Source organism: Phaseolus vulgaris, chromosome 4 (genome assembly GCF_000499845.2).
Source record: "Phaseolus vulgaris cultivar G19833 chromosome 4, P. vulgaris v2.0, whole genome shotgun sequence".
Taxonomy (NCBI): domain Eukaryota; kingdom Viridiplantae; phylum Streptophyta; class Magnoliopsida; order Fabales; family Fabaceae; genus Phaseolus; species Phaseolus vulgaris.
In genome coordinates this window covers 43,515,131-43,528,591 of record NC_023756.2, presented here as the reverse complement: position 1 = coordinate 43,528,591, position 13,461 = coordinate 43,515,131, and the positions used below count along the sequence as shown (strand labels likewise).

At 28.7% G+C, this 13,461-nt stretch overlaps 1 protein-coding gene across 2 annotated transcripts; it reads right to left on the bottom strand.

The window, feature by feature from the left end:
* Positions 1 to 1,801: 1,801 nt before the first annotated feature.
* LOC137837801 (uncharacterized) lies at positions 1,802 to 8,054 on the bottom strand. Of its 2 annotated transcripts, none has more exons than XM_068646935.1 (6): positions 7,148 to 8,054; positions 3,822 to 4,039; positions 3,491 to 3,734; positions 3,273 to 3,358; positions 2,740 to 2,831; positions 1,802 to 2,369 (listed from the first exon to the last, which is right to left on the bottom strand). In XM_068646935.1, exons 1-6 carry the CDS (start codon positions 7,289 to 7,291, stop codon positions 2,116 to 2,118), a joined length of 1,038 nt encoding a protein of 345 aa, XP_068503036.1. In that variant the 5' UTR covers positions 7,292 to 8,054; the 3' UTR covers positions 1,802 to 2,115. The 2 variants fall into 2 exon arrangements, with proteins under 2 accessions (XP_068503036.1, XP_068503037.1); XM_068646936.1 differs by having other exon boundaries at positions 3,822 to 4,006; positions 7,148 to 8,053.
* Positions 8,055 to 13,461: the final 5,407 nt, after the last annotated feature.

Genomic DNA, 13,461 nt, shown 5'->3' with positions numbered 1-13,461 from the left:
ATCATTGTCTCAATATAAAGGGATGATCACTTAAAAGGAACCTTCAAATTTTGTAAAAAATAGTTTAATCACACTGGATTTAATTAGAACCCTTAGTGTTGTAATGTAATGAACCACTATAGAATAAATTTTAAGAATTGATGAACAGAGAAAGTTATATTCTAGCAAGTCAAGTCAATTATTTTTTTTTTTTTTTTTGCGGGCTAGCGGGCCAACCTGCCCCGCCCCACTGTTGGCCCATGCGGGTCGCGGGTTATGCGGGTCAGCGGGTTGAAAATGTCAGCCCGCCCCGCATTTTTACCGCGGGCTGCGAGCCGGCCCGCATGACCCGCCCCACTTTGCTACCTCTATCAGGTCGTTATTGGATCACCCTTAAATATATAGTCTCACACACAAGTTAACAGTCTCGATGTGAAAGTATGTGTTGGAGATCTAATATCGACTAAAGATATATAAGTGGGTGCAAACACTTTATAAACCAATTTAATAAAGTTGAGTTCAACTTAAAGTTCATTTCTTAATACTACTAATAATTTTTAGTTAAGTTTATCGAAAACGATTTCTAGAAAGAAGGTAGAATTTAAATTAAGTCAAATACAATTTTAACTAAAAAATGTCATTACTCTCATAGATTCAATAATAACTTATTAAATATTTTATTAAAAATAGAGTATTACTCTTTGATTTCTAAAATATAAATCATAAGGAAAATCTTCCTATTTGTAGAAAACTAAAAGAAATCTCCTACATCAACTTTTTCCTCAATTTATCTATAACTAAGCACTCTTTTGTATTTTAACATAAATAAAATTAACTAATATTTACGCTAATTAAAAATTTAATTAGTATAACATTACATTTAATATTCATACAGTAGTCGATAAATATAATATATATTACATAGCATTGGAACACCATGTTCCTATCACAATATAATATATACACTCAAAATTAAAATCTATCACTATTACTAAGCAACTTCTCTATTACCACTCACAACATCATTTATCTTTTATTAAGTATAATTACAGTAACCTTTTTATTTAAACTAATGGTTTCATTTTTTATTATAACGTTTTTATTAAAAATAAACTTAACATTTTTTTAAATAAAAATTTTCATATTTGGTATCATTATGCAACTTGATATCTCAGTTATGTTCACCTCTCAAGTAACAACAATCATTTGTCATCACATAAAAAAAACTTAATTTTTTATTTTCTCATAAAAAGAAAAAAAAAACATTACTAGTTTTTATAATACTTTTTTTACATATGTATAAATCATATTATACCACAACAAGAACATCTAGACCAAATGTAACCAAAGACTAAGACTACTTAAGTAACTTTTAACTATGGTGGAAGAATGCATTTACATAAAGATATGCATATTTATTAATTTTAGTATATCTCAATCTCATAAAATCGATTTTAAATTAGTTTGCAAAAATATTTTAATATTTAGTCAATGTAAGATATTAATACACCTTTCTTATCGAGATTATCAATTCATACAATATTTATAAGTGATCCAATAACAATTCAACAACAAGTGATTTGAAAAATCCAACCAACTTTCTTTATGATATATTTTAAATAAAAGTCAAGTAAAATTCACTTCTTAATAATTTTTTTTTAATATATATAAAGAAGTTCATATTATCAATGTTGATGGAAATGGATTTTTTTTAGTAAAAAATTTATTTGATTTTCTCTACGAAAAATCTTTTTTTTTTCAAGAATGTCACCATAAAGATTAAAAAAGTAAAAGAATATACAAGATTGCAATTGAGGAGAAATTTGGAGAAGAAAAAGTCTATAATACAAAACATTTATGATAGTTTAGTTACCTAAAAAGAAACTGTTATAATCTTACTCAAAAAGAGTAGCATTAAAAAAAAATGGTCAGGTAAAAAAAACTCACCCCCCTTAAACAAAACTTTACATTGCATGGGGTTATACACTCTTTTGAGATATAACTCCTCAGTTTCTGAATGTTTCCAGAATTGCTCTCCCAGGGGAACCATTTTTCTTGGGCCGGTGTCAGAGTTCAGAGCCTAACAAAGGGATGTCAGTGAAGGATGGAGATGGAGATGGTGATGCCTCAGCCAATTTACATGGTGGAATGTAATGTGAAGAAGTTGAAGTCATGGTGATGAACATTCAGCTGTTTCAGCCATGAGTCTGCAGCACTGTATAGACATGATATGCTCTCATTGTCATAAGGGTCAGTGTTTAGCCAAACATCTCCTTGCATTTTATATGTAGCTAGTCCAAAGGGAAGGAGTGACACATGCTCACTGTTCTGTTTCTTCCCATTCTCTCCTTGGTTCTTCAAACAGCATACATCACACTCCATTGCACAATCTGCACACACACATTTCAGATCACATTCAGCTTTCAGCAGATAGTATTTGAACCAAAAACCAGCCAAGAACCTTAGGGGTTATGTATAACTATGTCTGTCATGTAGTGATAGGCCAATGAAATTGTGTGTAGCACTTACCTCTTGACATAGCTTTTAGAAAGAAATATAGTATAATCTACTCTTTTTGCATGCTTACCTAATGACCTATAACTCATTTGAACACAATCAGGCATTATAATATTTGAAAATCCTGAATTTGGAGGTGAATAATGAGATAAACAAGCAAACCTCAAAAACTTGAACTACAACTAATTTGATCTTCTTTTCCACTATGCAGAAGAAAAAAAAGTATTCAAAACATTATGATACCTTCAAAAGATGATGACAGAGTATGGTAAGTGAGGAAGCATGCTTCCAATTCCTTTTCATTGTTTCTGCTTGGAACAGTATAAATTGGGTACCTATTCAATGATGAAAAGTCAGTATAAAATCTCTCTACCATGGAAATTAACAGAGGCTAGTCATCCTCTAGAAAGTAATATAAACAAGATAAAGAAACCACAGATTAAAAAGTGGTAATGAATTGTGTGATGGCAGATGATTGTTGAAACCTGGAGTGTCAGCTTAGCTAAGATGAGATGTCAGTTTTCATAGTGATGTATGATAGTTTTTATTTAAAAAACAAGAGGTAAAAATTATGATGCATTCAATTTATACAAGGACCAACTTTGCCTTGAATTACAATAACAATAACAAAGCCTTATACTACTACTACATTATCACATGACATGATTTCCTTCAGTTAAATACCAAATCTTCTGAGATGTTATTTAATATACTTGACATTGTTAATCCAAGAAAAACGTAAAATCACATGTAACAAAGCAACAAACTATGCTCACCAAGAAACAGCCATCCAACTTGCTGGGGAAAGATCCACACTCTTCAAGGTCAGTAATGCTGGATGGGTCCGAGCCAACTCGTCTATCTGAAACAAGAAACAGCCCAAAACAATGTATAGAATGAGTGTAGTGACATACAAATCCAAAAATCTCTGTTATTTCATTTGAATTCAGGTGGTAAAAACTGAAGTGAATACTACTTGAGAAAAAAAGAATACCTTCTCAGCAAGAGGAACCCTTGAGTATGGAGAAGCCATCTCAGTATACTGTAAATAAAGGTAGCCAAGCTTGTTGTCCCTTAGCCAGGAACCCTCCTGCTCACAGCATGAGTCCTCAGAAACAGCATCCTCCCAAGCTTTGCTGGAATTGTTACTCAATGATCTAGAGAGGTTATCACTTGAACTATCCTCACTCCATGAATCACTTTCAAATTCAACTCCATCACAATCCTCTCTCCGGTTGCTTCAAAACACAAAAGAGGAAGATCAATTACAGCATTTTGTTGACATGTTTAGCATAATATACACGAGGCTTTGTCTCCCTACATACCGAGATGCTGCAACAGACTTGTTGCTGTAGATTTGGATAGCAGATAGGTATGGAACATAGTACTGAGTCACAGTCTCACCATCCTCCAACGTCACCGGAGTTCCGGCGCCATACGCGCTCCATTCATAGTAGCGGTCCCAAAGGTCTTGCAGAGTGAAGAATTCAACTTTGTCCTTGCCAAGAGGCTGCCAGAGGGGATTTAGATCAGTAAAGGAGCTCTGCAAATTACATGATAAAAGCAAAGAAAATTAAGGATACCAATCACCAGGTAATGGTCCTTCTTCCTTTTATTAACATGAATAAGTGTTTCTTAATTGAATCAAAATCAGATTAAAGAAGCATATTAAATCACAACCAGAATTAACTAACACTACTTCACTTCCTCTAATCTCTTGACTGTAAACAAAAAATAGTTCATTACAAGAGGACAACTAATGCAAGACTAAATAGTATATAGACTGAATATGTAAATGATTTATATGACAGTAAATTTGAACAATGATTTTTTCATTTTATAAAAAACTATCATGATAAGTATCACTATAAAACATGACATCTCAGCGACATTTCAGCTAAGCTGAGATATCAGGTTGTCATCACATGAAAATAGTATTATAATTGGAACAATGATTTCAAATTGGTTGCTAATGATAAGTGTTTTATAGCAACAATGCATGTAGATTAAACACATTACACCAAATATTGCAAAAGAGGTTTTTTGTAAGAAACTAAGAGTTAGAATGAAAAAAAACACATTCCTATCTACAATGCTTTTTATAAACTACCAATTAGTTTAAGATAGAGTTTATGCCAATAGAATATGATAAAAAAAGGAACAGTTGACAAAAAAAGTCATCAGCCACTACAAGCAGTAACAGCTTAAAAAGCATAGATGTTAGAAACAGCATATTCCAGAAAATCATGTTTTCTTTTTGCTTCCTTCATTTGTCCCCCTTCTGAACAGCCAAAAAGCATTGACTGGTTCTCAAAACAACAGATGCTGATAGAAAACCACTAAATGAATGGCATTGTAATAATGTGGTAACTTTGAAAACAGGAGCAGGAAAATCCCAGAGGACATGTCCTTCTAAGTAACAGCTTGCCAAAAATAATGAATGATTTTAATACTAGCATGAACCATTTTTACCACAAATCAAAACTATTGGCTTGTGCCCACAAAATGTGCAATGACCAAGTTCCCAGTCAAACACGACACATTAAGTAAAGTAGAAGCAGCCACAACACAAACACACGCTAATCTCATCAATGAAAATCGATGGTTTTTTTTTATCTTTAACGTTAGGCCCTTGTCTCTAACACCACATGCCAAGATTGAAGAAGAAACAAAAATCTCTCACCAAGTCAAATCAAGTATCATAATTTCCACACAAAACCATCTTGACTACGAACAGTCACCCATAGTTCATGCTTAAACAAGACAAAAGCATCAGAATTCAAACAAAAAAAAATCAAATTTTGCATGATCCCTCTTTCAGAACGAAAAGTGGAACCTTCCTAATCTAGATTTTTGAATTTTCTAACCAAAGAATGATTAGAGTAAGTGTTAACAAATTTAAATCCTACAAGCAAAGTATATAAAACATGCCTAATTAGTTATTTATTTTCCATTTTTTTCAAACTGAAGTTGCGGAAAGGATAATGGGTAGTCTCATATCACACAATTGGGGTAAGAAAAGATACAAAATAATTAATGAAATTTGTAAGAAGAAAAAAAAGAAGACAACTTTATTCTGACTTTTCTAAACTAAGAAAAATTTATAATTATAAAAAAAAAAGGTATTTTTCTTGGAGAAAGAAAACTCTGGTGTCAGTATCAACAATGGTTGATTCAACATTTACTTTATGTACCATAATAATTAAAAAAAAAATGACAGGTACGAAGATTTTTCAAAAGGCATCAAATGGATATTCCCTACACAGGTCTTCCTTCTATACGACATCGTTTCAGCCATGACAGAAAATCATAGAAAAATATTACAACAATAATTACAAAAATACTAGTAATAATTCAAATTCAAATAAATAATATTGTTTTATTTTTAAAATAAAATTAAAATAATAATAGTATTACCTGTATATTAAAACCATTAATTGGTTATTAATTTGAAATAAATGTATTTCATCATATTTTAAAACTTTAATATCACAAATATTCAAAAGTTACGATTTTATATTTATTTGAAGGAAGTTAAATTCATTGATTCAATACGTTTTTAAAGCTTTATTCAACAAAAAGAAACGGTGATTGATATCATTAATATTTTGAAATGGAATAATTCCAAAAACTGATTGTGCTAAATTAGAGAAAAAATTCATTTAATATTTTCTTTCATTTTTGTTATTACAAAATTTCAATGACATCACAAATACCACAAATAGCTCTTCTGAGAAAACGACAGTTACAGATTTATTATTTTAGATCAAACGTTGAATAACAAAGTTACATCTTTAAATTTATTTCATATCCACTTTGGGTATTTTCAATATTTAAATTAATTTATTTAAAAAAATTTACTCATAAATGCAAGTGACGGGTACAAATATTCTGAGAACAGAAAAACCAAAAATATATTCACACAAGTTACGGAAAAATAATTTTTAATTGAAACTTAAAAAAAAATAATAATTCCTATCCAATTTTTTTAATTTATTAAAACTTTAAAACAATACCAAATGTGTAGTCTGATAAATTTATTAATTTGTACTATAATTACCTTAAAATCATACCAAGACCGAAAAAGAAGATAAAATTCTCTAAAATTAATATAGCAAAGTCATTAAATTTAATTTTAATTAAATAACATGTTAAAAAGTCAATGCATAAAGTATTTATACAAAGGGAAATATTAATTACTTATTTCAAATAAATTTTTTTGACTAAATTTATCAAAAAAAAAATAATATTAATTTATATTATTTAATGAGTTTTTTAAAAATATTTTTAATAAGTATTAAAAAACACTCCTCTTGCACAAGTCAAAATCAGTGAATTTCATGAGAATTAAAAAAGATTTCACCCTGCAGTGATTCACACAGAATACAAAAACGAGTGAAAAAGGAAACAATTAAGAGATTGAAGAAAGATCCAAAAAATATTCCAGTTTCTGCATATGGTAATGGCAGAAATTAAAAAACACAACATAAATAAACACAAATGAACAAACAAACGCACCGTCCGATGAATCGAAGCAAAGAGAATCAGCCCAGAGAGACAAAAATAGTGGTACTTCTTGAACACAACCCAAAGAACAAAAACACAGAAAATCAAAATTTGACAGAGAAATTAAAACGAATGAAACAAATACCTTGGGTAGAGTCTGAGAAGGAACATGAGGGGTGACACATTGAAGGAAGCGTTGCAGGTTGGAGGGAGATGTGGCTGAGAAGCAGGTGAAGGAAGAGGTTGAGTAGGAGGAGGAGGAATAGGAAGAGGTGGTGGAAGAGGGCATTGTCGTTTGTGAGTAATTTTCAGGAGAAAGTGAGAGAGAATGCAGAGAGAGAAACCCACAGAAGAATGATGCAGGAAATGGGGTTTAGTTTGGATATATAGGAAGCTCTCAAGTCTCTCTCATTGTGAAGAAGATTGTGACACACAAAGGACAAAAGATCGTGTTTTTATTGGTGGGTTATGGGGGAACTGGTATGTGGTTCAATCAATAATCAAGGAGAACTCTGCAACCAGATTTGGAAGATTTTCATGGGGTGGGGCATGAAGAGGAGAATCAGGAACAGAAACTGAGAAATTGAAAATGGGAAGAAGAGAGAAGAAAAAGAAGGGATAGAGGAAGTGGACAAAGTGCACCCACTCAATATTTTAAGCTGGAAAATGCAGGGAACAATTGATTGAACCTTCTGGGTTTGTGAAATACTCCATGAAAGTGAAAAAGATTGAAGTTTTTTTATGGTCTGAGAATTTGGTGTTGAAGAAGAAGAAGAAGAAGAAAGAGAAAAAAATGTAACTGGTTTTGGTGTATTAATTGAGGGATAAGAGAAACGGATTTGGGGGGTTTTGTACTGATTTTTTTTGTTGACAAAAGTGACATAGAAAGAGAGGTTTTATAGAGAGAGAGAGAGAGAGAGAGAGAGAGAGAGAGTGTCTGAGAGTGAGAGGAAGAGGAAAAAGGAAGAAGAAAGAGAGGAGAGTACGTGATGGCGCGTCGCGGTGGCGAAGGAGAGAGAGTTCGCTTCGCCGCGTGTTAAGGTTCAAGTGTTGTCAGTACCTGTTTTTTATTTAATTTAACGTAGTACACATCAATTTATGTTTTATTATTATCCATTCAAAAAAAAAATTGAGAAATTTTATCAATCGAATAACTAGTTTCTATGAATATTTTGTATTCATAATAATGTTTACTAAAATAAATATTTTTTTATCTAAAAAATGATCATACTTTACCTTTTTTAAAAAAGTTAAAGTTGACTGGTTTTCTTCATTTTTATAGAAATTTTATATTTTTTTTTCTAAATTTGCTTTGAAGTATATTATGCCAATATTTATATTTATAAGAATATATAAAATGAATATATTCATTGAGAGGGCTACATAAATCCTAACTTTTTTTTTTCTTAGAAACTTTATATTGTGATATTTGAAGAAATAATATAACTTTAAAAGTTTCAGTTATGGCTGAGTAATTAATATGCTATTAATTATCATAATATATTTATTAATAACTTTATTAAATACTTTTATTTCTATCAATGCTATTAAAATTCAGCTTTTAATAAATAAAAATTTGTATTTTTTTCTTCACTTCCAAAATTTTGAATTTTCATTGTGTAATTTGTTTAGATAAAATTTTGGTTGCAACATGATACACGTGTCGAATATCTTTTGGGATAAGGTGTGTGGGGTCGTAGAGTTTTTTATTTTTTTAATGTTAATAAATTATATTACTGTAATATATTTATTTATTTGTTGTATTTTGTATTCACTCTACATGCATGTTCATTCAGCATAATTGAATGTGATGATGATGAAGATGAGATGACTATTCATAACATTCATTTTCTGGATTTATCATTATCCATAAATCAAATTCTAATAATGATGGTTTATTTTTCGATCAAATATAGTAGCTGAGTTATTACACTTTTTAAAGATTAAGATTTGTATGCATTACAAAAATGAATATATATTAATTAATTAATTAATAAGAGTCACTTTTAATATGTCTTTTATGATAATTATTATAAAATTAATTTAATACATATTTAAATTATAATTACTTAATTAATAAAAAAGTCTTAAACCATTAACATATATATTGTTTTGCATTTATTATTTCTCACATTTCTGTTTATAGTCCTTATTCAAATTTCAAAGTCTTTAAAACTCTTTTTAATCTCTTGAGTTGAGTCACAATGTTAAATTAAATTATGATATAACAGTGAGATTCAAAGAGTTTTTTTTTTTCTTTTTAAATAAGAGATTCAAACAGTTTAACATTTGAATGTTGCAGTTGTACCATTTTTACATGAAGAAGTCATGTTCTCCTTTTTTCTATTTTTTATTTATTTTTTTTCTTGATTAAAAGAAATAGTTTAACATTATAAATTCTGTCAACTAATCAAACTGATCCAAAAATTAAAAACTGAAAAAACACAAATTATTAAAAGTTGTAAGTTATACTACTACAAGTGCTATAACAGAAAAAAAAAGGTTAAAAAAAAAATTAGCCAATCAAATTTATATTGAAAATATGAAAAATTTAAGAAATAAAAGGATAGTGCTGATATTTTATTTTTAACATAAGGTGATAAACATAAATACATTTTACTTTTTTTAAAGTATATTGCATTTTAAATTAAGGGAGTTATTCAAAATGTGATAATTCATAAGTTTAAAGTAGCTAGATTATTAAGTTGATCATTCAAAAATTCAGAATAACGTATATATAATTATAATTTACAATATAACATGGAAAAATGCAATGAATTTTAGAAAATAACTATTAATTTTATTGTCTATATTTTCTATATACGTTTCAATAGATCAATTTATATGTTGAAAACAGAAATAATGTAATATAAATGTTTACAACAATTTAGTTAAAACATATTGATAGAATTAAAATATTTTTATAATAACATTTGATTACAAATTGTTACGTATGACTTGTTGAATGTTATTTAAAAATTATATTTAAAACAATATAAAATATGTGAGATTGCACGTAACCTTGACTTTTTAATACAGATTTTTTATAGTGGAAAATGGTGTAATAGTATCTATTATAAATTGCTAAGAAAAGATTAACACAGTGTATAAAATGTGTGAATATAATAATATTGTTTTCAAACCATCAGTGAGATTAGTGGTATAAAGATTTTTTGTGAAAATTTGCAAAACTGCAAAGAAAAGGTCAGTTTTACTATTTATTTTTAAAATGATTTTAATGAATTAATAAATATATTTACATTGTGGAAATTTAACTCGTTTCATAAATAGAGGTATGGTATTTATACAGATGTACAATGAACTCTAATATATCTTTATTAGAAAATATGGAAGGATGATACTTAAGACAATAACTAATGAATACAGATTGGCATAATTAATTTTCCTTTTAATAATTTAACTTCAAATTATTATCAAATTGTCCACAAGTAGTTGCTTTCATAAAATTTACTTTTGACTTTTGCAATTTTTAAGAAAATTTGCTCTAAGAATTATTCCATAAGTAGATCGAATTAATGACTTTCAAAGAATATGTAATGTACAAGTCAACTAGTAGATTCTAAAAGTAAGAAAAAAATACATTAAATTTATGCCTTATATGATGATAATAATAAAAGTAATGGAAGATTTTTTTTTTCAAGAAAATTTATTTAATATTAATCGAATTAGTTAAGCTTCATCTACCATATGCAAGGATTTTAGAATAATTTTAAAGTAAAAATAGTATAATTAAAATAATATATGAATATTTTATTATTAAAATGAAAAAATTATATAAATAGAAAAATGAGTTATTTGAATTTCATTTTAAAATAATCACCGTCTTTTTAGAAAAGCTTTTTTCTATTCTCCTTAACCTTCTTTTTACATTTCTAACCTTATACTTCGTAGACGGATGATCAAAGGTTATCTTTGGACTCCTGACAGTGAGTAGAGCAAAACTACCCGATCATATTTATGTTCAAAGTGAGTTATTTACAACATGTTAGATAATGTACATTTGGGATGTTACACCATAACTCTCAATGTCACGGTCCAAGACTAAAAATAATAGTAATATGCTTCAACAATGTTAACAAATATTATATTGATTCCAAACTATCTATGTACGATAATGTTTTTATGTGATAAATAAGCATATAAAATTAATTAATGATATGATAATTTAATTTAAATGTTAATTATTTAATATTGTATTTTATATGTATATGGAGTATGTGGGTTAGTTTTGTATCTACGAGGAGTATAATAGTTGTATTGAAAAGATATGTGATAATATAATTTTTTTAGTAATGGTTGTAGTAAACTAATTGAGCTTCCTCGGTTGAAAATAGTTAAATTAAAGGATGATGTATGATTGTTATCTTTTAGCAACCAAATTAATTATATTTTAGCATACTAATAAAATAAATTTATATTTTAGTATAGATTGTCTAACGTAATGTTAGACGATCTACCATCAACGAGATGATAGTACAAATGTGGTCAAATGACTCCAAATTATCGAATTCAATAGTAAATATAGTAAAATTGTGTTCATAATTCACAATGAAAATTAAAGATTTCGTAATTTTTTTTTAAAAAAATTGTATGTGTGATGATATTTTTTAGTTTAATGAGACTTTACAAATTTGATAATTCGCGTTGTTTAGAATATTGTTGTTTAAAATATTCCTATACTTAATACACTTACAAATCATACCATAAATAAAGACAGAGTAAACTATACATCAATACAGAGTAAACTATACATCAATATAGAGTAAATTATACATCAATATTGTAATCAGGAATTTCATCTAGGAGAAAATATGTAATTTATATAAGATTTGTCGTATTTGAAATATATATATATATATATATATTATATAACTTTTTAATATATAATGGTGGTACACAATTATTTAAAGGAATCGGTTTAATAAATGTTTAAATAGATGGTGTATGTGCAATACCCGTATTTTTAATAATTTATCATTTTTAATTTATTTACTAAAATAATATTTAAATAAAATATAAGATGACGTATATGTTATTTAAAGGACTTTTTAATATATAAAGAGAGTATAAACTACAGAATTATATTAAAAAAGGAATCGATCCAAAAGAAATGTTTAAATAGATGGTATATGTGCCCATACCCATATTTAACCACAAAAATACATGTAAATATTAATGGAAACATATATAATATTTATATTGTATTATACTAGAAATAATACAATTAAAGAAAATGAACCGTATGTACGAAATGTATATACCTCATGCAATGTAAGACTTGGACCAATAGCGAAATCTTAACTTTCACCAGCTCAAATCGATAGGTAGTTGCCCAATTGCATTAATGGCTCTCTCTCTCTCTCTATCATCACCTTATTTCCAACATAAAAATAAATATCTTTTATCATAAAATTTAATCTCAGCTTTCCTTTATTATTTTTTAGAATTTTCAAATTTCCTCATTTTATGTATTAGTTTCAAGTTAATTACATCTTTTAATAATTTTTATTTACTCAAATGAAATTTGGTGTTAATAATAGTGATAAAAAAATATGTTAGCTAAATTCCATAGGTTTAGGCTTTTTTTTCAATTTAGTTTGTAAATTTAGATTTAGGAGGTCATTTTGCTCCAACGTGTCCTTGACTCATTAAAAGTGAGGTGGAACAGATCGGTTGGTTATCAAGATTATATGGATTGAAATTGATAACTCGCTCTTTCACTTTTCAATTTTTTTTTATATTTTATATTTTTTATCTATTTATTTGGTTGTAATAATTAATATTATTTTTGAATAATAAAAATGTAAAGATATAAAAAAAATTATACAAAATATTAAACATCACTAATTTTAATTCCAAAAACATAAGATTTTTATTTAAAAGTATCAAAAATAAAGAAAGACTGATGGATTAATTTTTGATTTATCGTGTTAGGTCATCATGTACGGGTGGCAAAGCGGGTCGGCCCACCCCGCATACAAAATGCGGGTTGGTTTTCCTGACTCGCCCCACATGCAGGTTGACCCGCGAGCTTGCGGGCCAACCCGCTTTTTTTTTGCGAACGTAGAGGAGGAGTGGAGGCAGTAGCAGTGTGCAGCAGCAGAGCGGTAGTAGCGCGCGACAGTTGCAGGCGAAGCCACGTAGAGTCGCAAGCTTCGCTTGTGACGGCGTTGCAAAGGAAAGTGCGTTGTGTGTGTTTTTTTGGAACAGCGTAACTGTGTTGTGTTTTGAGTGAAAACCTAATTTCTTTCACTCAAAGTTGTCACTCCTCCACTGGACCATTATTGTCAAGTCAATTAATTTTTTTTTGCGGGTTAGTGGACCAGTCCACCCCGCTCTGTTGCTGATCTGCGCAGACCATGAATTATACGAGACAGACTAATACGGGTCAGTAGGTTGAAAAAGTCAACCCACACCGCATTTTTTACCACGGGCCGC